Raw genomic sequence first — 14,767 nt, forward strand, 5'->3', positions numbered from 1 at the left:
AATAGCAGCCTGCATTGCTGCGAAAGGTGGATATACACTGTACTAGTGCCGACATTGTGCATGCTCTGTTGCCTGTGTCTATGTGCCTGTGGTTCTGTCAGTGTGATCATGTGATGTATCTGACCCCAGGAATGTGTCAATAAAGTTTCCCCTTCCTGGGACAATGAATTCACGGTGTTCTTATTTCAATTTCCAGGAGTGTATCTTACCCCTAGTGAGATAAGCCTCTACATCCTTACATTTGTCCTCTAGCCATCCCTGCTTAGCCATTCTGCACTTCCTGTCGATCTCATTTTTGAGACGTTTGTATTCCTTTTTGCCTGCTTCATTTACTGCATTTTTATATTTTCTCCTTTCATCAATTAAATTCAATATTTCTTCTGTTACCCAAGGATTTCTACTAGCCCTCGTCTTTTTACCTACTTGATCCTCTGCTGCCTTCACTACTTCATCCCTCAAAGCTACCCATTCTTCTTCTACTGTATTTCTTTCCCCCACTCCTGTCAATTGTTCCCTTATGCTCTCCCTGAAATTCTGTACAACCTCTGGTTCTTTCAGTTTATCCAGGTCCCATCTCCTTAAATTCCCACCTTTTTGCAGTTTCTTCAGTTTTAATCTACAGGTCATAACCAATAGATTGTGGTTAGAGTCCACATCTGCCCCTGGAAATGTCTTACAATTTAAAACCTGGTTCCTAAATCTCTGTCTTACCATTATATAATCTATCTGATACCTTTTAGTATCTCCAGGGTTCTTCCATGTATACAACCTTCTATCATGATTCTTAAACCAAGTGTTAGCTATGATTAAGTTGTGCTCTGTGCAAAATTCTACCAGGCGGCTTCCTCTTTCATTTCTTAGCCCCAATCCATATTCACCTACTACGTTTCCTTCTCTCCCTTTTCCTACACTCGAATTCCAGTCACCCATGACTATTAAATTTTCGTCTCCCTTCACTATCTGAATAATTTCTTTTATTTCATCATACATTTCTTCAATTTCTTCGTCATCTGCAGAGCTAGTTGGCATATAAACTTGTACTACTGTAGTAGGTGTGGGCTTCGTATCTATCTTGGCCACAAGAATGCGTTCACTATGCTGTTTGTAGTAGCTTACCCGCATTCCTATTTTCCTATTCATTATTAAACCTACTCCTGCATTACTCCTATTTGACTTTGTGTTTATAACCCTGTAGTCACCTGACCAGAAGTCTTGTTCCTCCTGCCACCCAACTTCACTAATTCCCACTATATCTAACTTTAACCTATCCATTTCCCTTTTTAAATTTTCTAACCTACCTGCCCGATTAAGGGATCTGACATTCCACGCTCCGATCCGTAGAACGCCAGTTTTCTTTCTCCTGATAACGACATGCTCTTGAGTAGTCCCCGCCCGGAGATCCGAATGGGGGACTATTTTACCTCCGGAATATTTTACCCAAGAAGACGCCATCATCATTTAATCATACAGTAAAGCTGCATGCCCTCGGGAAAAATTACGGCCGTAGTTTCCCCTTGCTTTCAGCCGTTCGCAGTACCAGCACAGCAAGGCCGTTTTGGTTATTGTTACAAGGCCAGATCAGTCAATCATCCAGACTGTTGCCCCTGCAACTACTGAAAAGGCTGCTGCCCCTCTTCAGGAACCACACGTTTGTCTGGCCTCTCAACAGATACCCCTCCGTTGTGGTTGTACCTACGGTACGGCCATCTGTATCGCTGAGGCACGCAAGCCTCCCCACCAACGGCAAGGTCCATGGTTCATGGGGGGTTTTTTCCCTTGCGATTCACTATTTCCTAATTTGTTATTCGATCTCCCCATCTAACCCACAGCATTTTTCTATGCTACCACATTTCAAAAGCTTCCATTTTCTTCTTGTCTGAATTGCCTATCGTCCACGCTTCACTTCTAATCAAGGGTACACTCCAGACAAATACCTCCAGAAAGACTTCCTAACACTTAAATTTATATTAGATGTTAACAAATTCCGCTTTTTCAGAAATGATTTCGTTGCTATCGTCTTGCATCGTTAATTTTTTTGCTGCCCAAATACCAAACCTACTCTTCTACTTTTAGTGTCTCATTTCCTAATCTAATTCCTGCAGCATCGCCTGATTCAATTCGACCACATTGCATTATTCTTGTTTTATTTTTGTGAAGTTCGTCTTATAACCTCTTTTCAAGCACTAACCATTCCGTTCAACTGCTCTTCCAAGTTCTTAGCCGTCTCTAGCAAAAATACAGTGTCATCGACGAACCACAAAGTTTCGCTGAACTAGCACTTCTGGAAGAAAAGGTATCGCGGAGAAATTCTTTAGCCATAGCGTAAGGGGGGAGGGGTGGTGGGAGCTTCCCAGAAGTTTAGAAGGTAGGAGAGGTACTGGCATAAGAAGGCGCGGCTCATAATTTCCTTACTGGGAAAAGCTGCGACATTTACCGATCGGAACTTATCTAGCCTGCAAACTATGCAGTTTGTTCACGGAAATGGACGCACGTAGTATGCCTACGGTAGCTCTATTAGAAGGCACATTTCCTTTCTTGACTATATGCTAGTCATTTCCGTCTGTGGTATACATAAATGAAAACTTCAATACCGTGAACGTGTAAAAAGACAAAAATGAAAGGTACATGTCCATCAGCTTATAAAAGTTCACCAAATCGAAGAAACTCACTCCCGACAGAAAAGTGCACATATGCAAGGGTTATCCGGAAACTAAGGTACAAGGCATGTAGCTTAGCATGAAATATCCGTGGTGGAAGTTGGTACCACTGCCGTGTGGCGGGAAGTTAGCGGAAGGAACAAACATTCCCGACAGTCAGTAGCTCGTCGGTTAGTGTTGTGGTGACTGTTAGAAATGAGCGTTCTAATTCCGGCTCCCGCCAAGTGCGAAGTGCTCCTTGTAATTCGCTACCTAAATGCTAAGGGCAAGAACGCCGTTGTGATTCATCGCGAAATTGTTTCAGTTTATGGAGAGGACGTAATGTCAAGGCAGCATGTGACGAAATGGGTACGCAATTTCAGTTTTTGAAAGACGGAAATTCACGATGAAGACAGAAGCGGAAGGCCGTCTTTTGTGACTGATGTGGTGCAAAAAATTGAAGAACATCTTCTCTCCGATTGCCGTTCGACAATTGACGACCTGCATGCAGTTTGTCCAAACATTTCACAAACGACTAAATTATCGCAAGTTGTGTGCGCATCGGGTGCCCAAAATGCTTCCCGAAGTACACAAAATGAACTGAGTCAGTGCCGCTCACAAATTTCTTGACCGTTTTGAGACTGAAGACGAGGCTTTTCTCAATTCTATAGTGACAGGAGATGAAATTTTGGCAGTGCAGTGCAGTGGCGCCATACTCATTCTCCTTCAGCCAAAAAATTTCGACACGCAAGTCGTCGAAGTGGCGTCAACTCGACAGACTTGCACCAGGCGAACGGTCTACCCGAAGGGAGGCCCTAGCCAGACGGCATTTTATGTTTCAGCCAAACAATTCAAAACTCAGCAAACAGCGAGGCAAATTATAGAGTTAGCGTTTTGGGACGAAAAAGGGGTTCTACTCGTTGATTTTGTGGAAAGAGGTGAAACAATAAATGCTGCAAGATTTTGTGAGAACATGAAGAAACTTCGCATAGCCATACAAAACAAACGTCGCGGGATGCTGACAACAGGAGTCTGTCGCCTTCCTGACAAAGCGTGTCCGCACATCGCTGATGCAACACAAGAGTTATTGCCTTCGTTTGGTTGGCATGTTTTAACCCACTCGTCTCACAGCCCCGATGTCCCACCTGGTCACTAAATTTTAGGAACACTATTCTGACGACGACGAGGTCAAAATCGAAGTGAAGAATTGGCTGAAAAAAGCGCGGGAGTCGTCTGTGACACAGGAATCAAAAAACTCGTCCTACGGATGACAAAATGTATTGAGATAAATGATGATTATGTAGAAAGACAATGCAAGACCTACACTACAATACATGTAAATTTTATAAAAATAAATTCATTTCTTGTACTTCAAAAAATTCTTGTAACCTCACTTTCCGGATTAGCCTCGTATTTACGTAACATCAAATACACAGTATTACAGAAATTATTTCTACTAATTTCATAGGAAAGTCTCATAGCCTTTTAGAATATACGAAAGTGAAAAGAAAAAACTGTATACAGCAGGAGGATGCGAACCCTACAAAATTCTACCCTCACTTCCGGAGCGTAGTGCCTCAACTAACTACACTACGCTGAAAATATGCCGCGATCGCCCTCGTATTTTGTCTTTCACTCTTCTAAAGACTTAAACTGTCGAAATATTAATTTACACTTAATTATAACAAATCCTAACAAGAAAGACACGTTTTCATTAATCTGCAAGGGTAGTTACCATAAAACAGCTTACTCTTGTAACAAGCGAGCTATAAAGCGAAAATAACTAAATACGAAAATTCTTTAACCATCAACATGAGGCTTCCCGTCACTTTGTTACAACATATCGTACAAGTGACGATCCGTTCTTGAGACATTCAATGTGCTGATGCTTAGAAACAGCATATATTCGTAGGGTATAACGCATAATATAAAAACCACCAAATATGGGTTTCTACTGAATACGACAAATACAGTAGGGCGTCTTGCTTTCTGGCTGCGTTTTTGCTTCCTATTGGTTCTACTTTACGAGGTATGTTTCCGAAATGTTGCAGAACTCCTTTTATGTTTCACGTGACAAAATGGCCCCTCAACGTGAAATAACAGGGAGTGAAATCACAAAACTCTTAGAGCGCCAAGTCTACCTTGGGTAACTCGTCCCGTGTGCCGATGGCTTTAGGCTCTGTTAGCTCAGCCTATGGAGGCCCATACGAGCTGTACTCTGTAGAAGCTACACCTCCAGGGCTATACTACAAAGAGCTATCGGGCATTTCAAGGCGAAACCTTCAGACCCGCTACTACCTGTTTGAGCAACATCAGTCGATATCAACAGTTCCGAAAATGCTGACTGTCAATATTCGTGTGGGAAATATTCGAAGTGCGTCTGCAATTTAAATTCTATAATCAGTTGCTGAGAAACATATTTCATTATACAGGGTGAAAAGTATTTAAACCGACAAACTCTTGGAGGTTGTAGGGGACATCAAAACAAATATTTTTCCCTAATGTTATTTTTCTGTATGAGGAGTATTTAAACCGGTAGAGGAAGATTTCTTTAGCGGCAAATTAATTAAACCAAGAAACACTTTTCCATTTTTTTATGACCAAGAGGCAACACATTAACACAACCCAATTTCAAATATAGTAGATTTTCACAAATGCCTCCACTGACACGTAAACGAAGGTTACACCGTCGGATCATGTTCTGTCTGACACGGGCAAAAACCCCAGGAATACCCTGAATTGTTCCTGCTGCTGCTACTATCCAGGCAACGAGATCCTCTTCTGATGCAACAGGAATTGCGTAAACAAGGTTGCGCATCTGTCCCCACACAAAAAGTCCAGAGGGGACATGTCTGGGGATCGAACAGGACCACCTCTGCCAATCCACGTTTCTGGGAACCTTCGGTCCAGGAATCGACGCACACGACGACTGAAATGTGCCGGCGCCCCGTCATATTGGAACCACATGCATTGTCTTGTAGGGAGCGGGACGTCTTCCAGCAATTCTAGCAATGCTCTGGCGAGAAAATTGTAATAGTGCCTGCCATTTAATGGCCTAGGTAGCAGATACGGCCCAATTAAACAGTCCCCAACAACACCGACCCACACATTAACGAAGATCCGCACTTGATGAGCGCTAGTAATTGTGGCATGTGGGTTATCCTCACTCCAAACATGCGAATTGTCCATGTTGAAGACTCCATCACGCCCGAACGTTGCTTCATCGGCAAACAACACAGAGGATGGAAATGTAGGATGCATTTCACACTGTTCCAGGTACCACTGCGGAAACTGTGCTTTGGGTGGATAATCAACTGGTTCCAGGTTGTGGACACGCTGTATGTGAAATGGACGTAACAATTGTTCTCGAAGGACTGTTCTTACATTCGTCTGATTCGTCCCCATGTTACGTGCATTTGCACGAGTGCTGATTGAAGGATCCCGCTCCACATGCTGCAAGACAGCTTCCTCAAATTGCAGCGTTCTTACCGTGCGACGGTGTCCCTGTCCAGGTAATCTGCAAAATGACCCGGTCTCACGCAGACGTTGGTACACAGCAGCAAAGGTCGTAATGATGCGGGATACGGCGATTAGGATATTGTTGTTGATAAACCCGCTGTGTAGCTCGTCCGTTGTGGTGCGCTACGTAGTACGCACCAACAATATCAGTGTACTCACTCCCGGTGTATCGCTCCATTAGTAAACAGACACAATGAACTACTACACTGGTGGACAGCAGTTGCCTACAACTGAAGATCGTAATACGCCCTCCAACAACTGAAGATCGTAATACGGCCTCTAACAACTGAATAGCGTAATACGGCCTCTACCGGTTTAAACCATCCTCATACGAAAAAATGACATTAAGGAAAAATATTTGTTTTGATGTCCCCTACAACCTCCCAGGGTTTGTCGGTTTAAATACTTTTCACCCTGTATATTCTGGGGCAGCTCCGCCTAAGAGCCTTTAAGTATGAGCGCGCCTGAGCAGAAGTACAACTCTGAGGGCGGATCGTGAGCCGCGACTGGACAGCTCTGTCGGTAAACCACTTGCCCGCAAAAGGCAAAAGTCCCAGGTTCGAATTCCGTTCCGGCACATGCTTTAAATCTACCAGGAAATATGAAATGAGTGCAAACTCCGCGGCAGAGTGAAAATTCCTTCTGGAAATATGAGTCAAGGCTTCGCAATGTAACTCGAACTTACCTGCCATCGTGATGTTGAAAAATATGTTGCTTCCCATTCTGTCCAGAGACTGCGTGAAGGAGAAGAAGGTAAGGCCGGAGACGAACCAGGCTTGGCAGAGCACGCACATCCTGCGCCGCAGGGAGGCGGACCGGAAGAGCGCCGTGATGCCCGGCCGGGGCTGCTGCTCGGGCTGTTGGATGGCGGCCGGCAGGCGCTCCCGCACCGCCGCCGCGTCCAGCCGGTTGAGCTCGGCGCCACGGCTCAGCACACGCACCGCACACTCGCGGCGCCCCACCGCCAGCAGCCAGCGCGGAGACTCCGGCACCAGCCTGCACACACATTGACGCAGGTCGCGCGGCACATCCTGAAAGCCGGGAATCTACATCCACTCCCTATAGCATACACTGAGGTGACAAAGGTCATGCGACAGTTGTCAATAAGGCACTGTCGCGTACTCGAGGTATAAAAGGGCAGTGCGCTGCCGGAACCGTCATTTGTACTCAGGTGATTCAAGTGAAAATGTATATGACGTCATTATGGCAGCACGATGGGAATTAACAGACGTTGAACGCAGAATAGTAATTGGAGCTAGAAGCATGGGACATCCCATTTCGGAAACAGTTAGCGAACTCAATATTCCAAGATACACAGTATCAATAGCGTGCCGAGATTCGAAATTTCAGGCATTACTTCTCACTCCGGACAACACAGTGTGTAACGCCGGAAATAAATATCCTCCTATTTCCATCTATTGTACTATAATTTTTTTCCTTATTTTGTTACCTGAAGATATGACATTCCTGTGTCTTTATATATTGTAATTGTTTTACAATTTGTATATGTATATTTATGCATTTATGTCGAAGTATAATTGGTTTGTCCGCAGCTCGTGGTCGTGCGGTAGCGTTCTCGCTTCCCGCGCCCGGGTTCCCGGGTATGATTCCCGGTGGGGTCGGGGATTTTCTCTGCCTCGTGACGACTGGGTGTTGTGTCATGTCCTTAGGTTAGTTAGGTTTAAGTAGTTCTAAGTTCTAGGGGACTGATGACCATAGATGTTAAGTCCCATAGTGCTCAGAGGCATTTGAACCATATAATTGGTTTGTTTTGTAAATATTATTTGTATTTTTACGCTGGGTCTTGCCTAGGGAAAGCTATGCTATCGAACGATTACATCGATAGTTCGTGCGGAGAACCAAAGTATTTAGGATCTTGGGTAGTGTTCACTCTGCCGCGTGGAGCATGGGCAGAGCAGACTCTGGCTGGAGTAGGGCGGTGGAGCAGGTGAGTTGAGTGACGCTCCCGCAAGTTGCCGCGCTTTCGGGGTTTGGCAGCATGTAATTGCGCTCGACTTGCTATGGTAGTTTATGGCACGGTGTCGCGGACGGGAAACATTAGCTGGCACACATGAAGAGCCCGTTTCGCCTGGTGACCGTGTCGAGAAGAAGGCGCGCCAACGTCCAGCTTCTGCAACAGTGATTGTCGCCACCTCCTCGATCGACGACTTCAAACCTTCAGTCAACCAACAAGGAAGACTGAAAGCACGTAAAGTTTCAGAACTGTATGTCAGACCCCAGCTTTCCAAACTGTTCCATTTGCATCACTAAAATACAGCAACTTAGCATGAATCTTTGTTGCTCATTGTCCCAATTGCATTACCAAGCAGGATCCCTTCCTTTTCCGAAATGAACCCGAGTGTCGTTGAAATTCAAACGCCAGCATTAAAGTAATATCATTCCATTTCGCTGCTTTAATTTGAAAGTTCAGTTAAAGTATTCATAGCTGGCTACAATATTTAGATTACACAAGCACAAATTAAGAGTACGAGTTTTGTTACCATATTTTAGCTTACCTGTGACTGCAGCTCAGCTTGGTACGTACTAAATTTTACTATTGTCAATTGTTGAAAATCATTTAATTCAAGTTCAAAGTTAAATCTCTTATTTCTAAATTGCGTAAATTCAAGTAGCTTTTGAGTTGATTGTTGAGGTAGCCCAAGACTAACCTTATTTTATTTAATTTCGTAGTGCTTCAGAAGCAAAGTACACTATTAATTTCAGTCGCTAAATTAACTTTCAATTTTCCGGGTTTATTGATTCTTTTGCTAAATTAAGTCAGAGTGTAGCGAAATTTATTACTTCTCACAAACATTCAGTTTTCACACAACACGTGTCAACCCTCAGTTGCCACGCTTTTAGTGCTAATTATATGTGCATTAACCTTTCTTTTTCAGTTATTATAGTAGTTGTCTATACGACTTGCGACTGTAATTTTCCCCAAATCTAAAATACCTAATTAATGTCAGTTAATTTTTAACGTAACGACGGCACATTTACTTTCTTCATTGACTTTACGCTTCTTCAAAATTAATTTCCACCAATTTCATTTGAATTTTTCCTTTCATTTAGATGTAACCCTTCCTCCCTCTTTACCGACAGATTAACTTCGGTGACAATTGCTTTTCCCAAATTTCTATTAGTTACACGTGGTTTAATTTTCCACTGTCATTAAGGTCGATCCCTCGATAAGTGAATGGGAGTTTACAAGTGGCCACCGGCCTTCACCTAACAGCTGAGAACAGCGGCGTTTGCATAGAGTTGTCAGTGCTAACAGACAAGCTATTCTGCGCGCAGTAACCATCTAAATCAATGTGGGACGTACGACGAATGTATCCGTTAGGACAGTGCGGCGAAATTTGGCGATAATGGGATATAGCAGCAGATGACCGACACCAGTGCCTTTGCTAACAGCACGACATCGCCTGCAGCGCCTCTCTTGGGGTCGTGGCCATATCAATTGGTTCCTAGGCGACTGGAAAACCGTGGCCTGGTCAGATGAGTCCCGACTTCAGTTGGTAAGAGCTGATGGTAGGGTTCGAGTACGGCACAGACTCCACGAAGCCATGGACCCAAGTTCTCAATAAGGCACTGTGCAAGCTGGTGGTGGCTCCACAATGGGGTGGACTGTGTTTACACGGAATGGACTGAGTCCTCTGGTCCATCTGAACCGATCGTTGACTGGAAATGGTTATTTTTCACTACTTGGAGACCGTCTGTAGTCATTCATGGACTCCTTATTCCGAAAAAATGATGGAATTTTTATGAATGTCAACACGTCATGTCATCAGGCCACAACTATCCGCGACTGGTTTGAAGAACATTCTGGACAATTCGAGTGAATGATTTGGCCACCCAAATCGCCCGACATGAATCTCAAGGGACATTTATGGGACATAATCGAAAGGTCACTTTGTGCACAGAATCCTGCACCGGCAACATTTTCGCAGTTACGGACGGCTATATAGGCAGCATGACTCAATACTTCTGCCGGGACTTCCAACGCCTTTCTAAGTCCATGTCACGTCGAGTTGCTGCACTGCGCCAGGAAAAGGGAGGTTCGACACTATATTAGGAGGTATCCTGTGACTTTCGTCAGTTCAGTGCACAAGGCAAGCCATTTCATGGTGCGTGTTTGAGGGTATCAAATGTATTCTTCCCAAACAAAGGTAAAAGTATTAATATTTACGCTCACTGACGAGGGAAATCATCATGAAAATCAAAATAATACTGCGTCGGTAAACATCTGGAACGCAATACAGCAGAAAACCTGTATTCAACAAGTCCTTCATATGTTTCCGGAGGTATGTGGCACCGGATGTCTACGCAGAAGTCACACGAGCCCCATATTTACGGACCGGTTGTTTGTGTGCACTGAGCTGGCGCCCGATAGCGTGACGTGTGTCACTGCGATCAAATCAGGCGAGTTTGGCGGACAAGACATCAATGTCAGTCCATTATCACGCTCCCCAAGCACCTATTGTGCGTTTCTGGTTCAACGACAGGGACAGTTATCCTACGGGTAGATGCCACTGCCATCAGGGAAGTCATCAAGTATGAATAGATGCAGGTAGTCTGCAGTAATGTTCATGTAGTACACAACTGTCATGATGACATCGATTACTACCACACGTCCCACAGATATCCAGGTGAGTGTACCCCACAGAATAACAATCCCCACTGGCCTGCATGTGTGGTGCAGTAGATTTTTTGAATAGCCTTTTGCAAGGATGATGGTGTGTCCAGCCACGACCATCGACCTGGTGTAACAAGAAATACGTTTCCATTGATTCATGGGCCAATCTCGATCTACAGGTACATCTACACACCCACTCGGCAAGCCTCCGTAAAGTCCCTTCAGCCACCACTAGTCATTTCCTTTCTTGCTCTGCTTTATTGAGTGATGGAGAAATAACTGTCCGTATGCATATGCATCTGTATGAGCCCTAATTTCTCATATCTTGTCTTCATGGTAGTAGGGAGACAAAGCCGAAATTTATTCAAGGTGGCGGCTTTCCCTCGGAGGTAGATGTGGTCATCGTCACATGATGATGTCATCACCCATACTTCTCCCCTCCCCCACTTCCCCCTCCCCATTCCCATTTCTAAGCTACTGGAGAGGAAGGATGTAAGGTACTATTCTTATTTATTTACTTTTTTTTATTTACTGCTGCTGGACTGCCCTAAATCTATCTTCCCTCTGCCATTTGTGAATTGGCAGAAAAAGGCTGGAGTGGAAGATATTGTCTTTATTTTTGGTGGAAAATGTGTTCAACTGATAAGGTGTTGGTATTGGACAGAGAGGATTTTAATATGTGTATTACCTGTAAGCATACAGCTGAGGAATGAGCCCATAGCCTCCTAAACACAGAATGAAGAGAGGCTATAATGGACGAGCGTAGGGGGAATACTTTTCAGCAAATAATCGTGATGCAGAGGGATGAACTGAAGATGCAGTTCACAATTCATAGAGACTATTGCCTGTGCTAGAGCTGTTCATGTATTTTCAAATGGCTGGGTAATTCATAATGCAGGAGAGAACTTTGTCCTATTCCACTACCCCAGACTGAATGAACCAAAGGTGCTTGCCTTGGTGTATGGGACTCGACTGAGGGAAATTGAAATGGGTTTGTCCCCATTTCTGATTAAGTATTAAGTGTGTGTGTGTGTGTGTGTGTGTGTGTGTGTGTGTGTGTGTGTGTGTGTTTGTTCACTTTGCAGTGTGCCCAAGTCCACAATACCACTCGAAATCGGCAGGAAACTGGCCTACAGCCGGTGCTGGAAAAATTGCCTGCTACCAGTCTACAAGTGGATAGCTGCTGAGGAATTTGTACAGCAATACATGGTATAAAAAATAGGACAGCAAACAATCACTGAATTGTAGGAACAGTTTTCTCCTACCGATCTACAAGTGTATAACTGCTGAGGGACTTGTACACAGCCACTTGGTAAGAATGGGTAGGCCAGCAAACTATCACTGAAGTGTAGGAACAGTTGCCTCCTGCCAATCTACATATGTACAGCTGCTAAGGAAGTAGTGTTTGAGAGAACTCTTACATAACAGTGTTATGTCACAGACAATCTTTATCTTCATGTGTTACTTCTCATGCGACAGTATCATGGTGCCATTTTTCAACATGACAGCCGGCCGCTGTGGCCAAGTGGTTCTAGGGGCTTCAGTCCGGAACCTCGCTGCTGCTACGGTCGCAGGTTCTAACCCTGCCACAGGCATGGATGTGTGTGATGTCCTTAGGTTAGTTAGGTTTAAGTAGTTCTAAGTAGAGGGGACTGATGACCTCAGATGTTAAGTCCCATAGTGCTTAGAGCCATTAGAACCATTTCAATATGACAATGCTCGTCCATACATTGCAAGAGTCTCTCTCAAATGTCTACGTAATGTTGAGGGACCCCCATGGCTATCAGGACCCCTGACTTGATCCCAATAGAACATGTGTGGGATAAGCTTCGACATCAAGTGCCAATATCCAGGATATCAAAGCCCCAAAGGCCAGTTACAACTAATGCGCATCAGCTTGCCTCAGAAGAGTGTAAATGGCTTTATGAAACTCTTCCCATCCGAATCAGTGTATGCATCCAGGCCTGAGGGTGTGCAGCATTGTGCTGTGAAATGGGCTCATACTGACAAATTCTTCGTAAATTCGGCTAGATTTTTTTTTGTAGTTACTAAAATAACATCACATACCCTCTCTAACAAGGGAATGGTCAGACTTGTCATGCCGAAACATGTATTGCTTTTTTTAGCACTGTTATTTAACTGTGCAAAAGGTCCGTATGCAAAATTGTAGCTGCTGACATGAACTGGAAGTCACCTAAAAAAAATCACGAACATGGCTGTGTTTCCTGCTTGGCGCTTGCAGTGACGGCTGGCCACCCCTGGAAATGGCGAGTCGCGAGCGTTGTGCTCATGGTCGGGAAGTGCGGCCGTCTTATCGCGGCGTTCTCTAGAGAGGAATATCGCTGCAGGGTTTTGGTGGAAAGGGGAAACGAATATTCGTTTCTGTCGCATGCACGTCCTTTTAATTTCTGGTACGTATTTCGAAACATACCGTCCTGAAACTGGTTAGATATGTGAAAGATGTTCTGTACATGTTCATCTATACTCCGCAAGCCACTTTACGGTGAACATTCAATCTCCCCTCACAGGTGATGGCGAACCCTGTAAATGTTTTGCTGCTTGCCATGGAGATATACCACAGACGCCAAATGAAGCAATCAATAGAAAACACGCGTGAAGACTATGTGTTGTGCGACATGGTTGTTAAACTTCTAGACGAGAATGTAAATGGCGCAGACATGTGGCTAGAAGCAACTGAAACACTCGATATTGCAGACTGTGAATCTACAGACGGCGAAGACACCGACGGAAGTTGCACTCATGAAGACTCTTCGAGTGATAGTGCCATGTACCATCATCAGTTATCTCTGAAAGTAACACTAGCAACTACAATTACCTTGTCAGACAAAGAAAAAGCGGTGACGTATTGGTTGAACGAAAGTGTCAGTACTGTTCAAAATAAGTATCGTTTTGTCTGTTCTGAAAGTGAATTGTATAGATGGAAAAAGGAAGTCGCTGGACGACTTAAGAGTCGACTGGAAATTATGACGGAGACAAATGCGCGACTTTTTGAGGTATTTACCGATGCCAGACAACAGTCATTTAGTGTCAGCAATACAACTTTGCGTGATTGGGCGTTAGAGATTGCCAACGCGATTGGCGCTAAAGAATTTACAGCTTCTCAAAGTTGGATTAGTCACTTCACAAGATCACATAAAATTGTGGCAATAAAAATACGAGGGTTGTTTTTTAAGTAAGGTCCGTTTTTATTTTTAAAAAAAGATACAAATACTTTTGTAAAAAAACTTTTATTTTCTGATTCTACACCCTTTTACCTATTTTTCTACATAGTTGCCTTGTTTATTTAAGCACTTGTCATACCGTACAACTAAGTTTTTAATTCCCTCTTCAAAGAATTCGGCCGCCTGCTCCGACAGCCAAGAGTTCACGGCCGCTTTCACTTCATCGTCGTTATTGAAGCGCTGCCCGCCAAGATGGTGTTTCAGGTACCGGAAAAGGTGAAAATCGCTAGGAGCAAGGTCTGGGCTGTATGGTGCATGGTCCAAAACTTCCCAGCCAAAAGAATCAATCAAATCCCAAGTCTTTTGAGAGGTGTGAGGCCTAGCGTTATCGTGCATGAGCAAAACTCCTTTTGTCAGCATGCCGCGCCTTTTGTTTTGTATTGCTCTGCGGAGCTTCTTTAGAGTTGCGCAGTAGGCATCTGAGTTGATTGTCGTTCCTCGTGGCATAAAGTCCACTAGCAAAACACCGCGCCGGTCCCAGAACACAGTTGCCATAATCTTGCGCTTTGACAGCGTCTGTTTGGCTTTGACCTTGACGGGTGAGGTTGTATGTCGCCATTCCATCGATTGTCGCTTGCTTTCGGGAGTGATACGGGATACCCATGTTTCATCTCCAATGACAATTTGACTCAACATGACATCCCCTTCTTCCTCGTAACGAATCAAAAAGTCCAATGAAGTGGCAAATCTCTTCCCTTTGTGGTCCTCTGTGAGGAGTCTGGGTACCCACCGAG

General features: G+C 44.3%; 1 protein-coding gene across 1 annotated transcript in view; it reads right to left on the reverse strand.

The window, feature by feature from the left end:
- The window catches only part of LOC126185062 (organic cation transporter-like protein), a 236,984-nt gene that overhangs the window by 69,718 nt on the left and 152,499 nt on the right, over nt 1–14,767 (reverse strand). Inside the window, exon 7 of the mRNA XM_049927818.1 lies at nt 6,841–7,151. Within this exon, the coding sequence (XP_049783775.1) occupies nt 6,841–7,151 (311 nt within the window). The remainder of the gene's footprint in view (nt 1–6,840; nt 7,152–14,767) is intronic.

Source organism: Schistocerca cancellata, chromosome 4 (assembly GCF_023864275.1).
Source record: "Schistocerca cancellata isolate TAMUIC-IGC-003103 chromosome 4, iqSchCanc2.1, whole genome shotgun sequence".
Classification (NCBI taxonomy): Eukaryota; Metazoa; Arthropoda; class Insecta; order Orthoptera; family Acrididae; genus Schistocerca; species Schistocerca cancellata.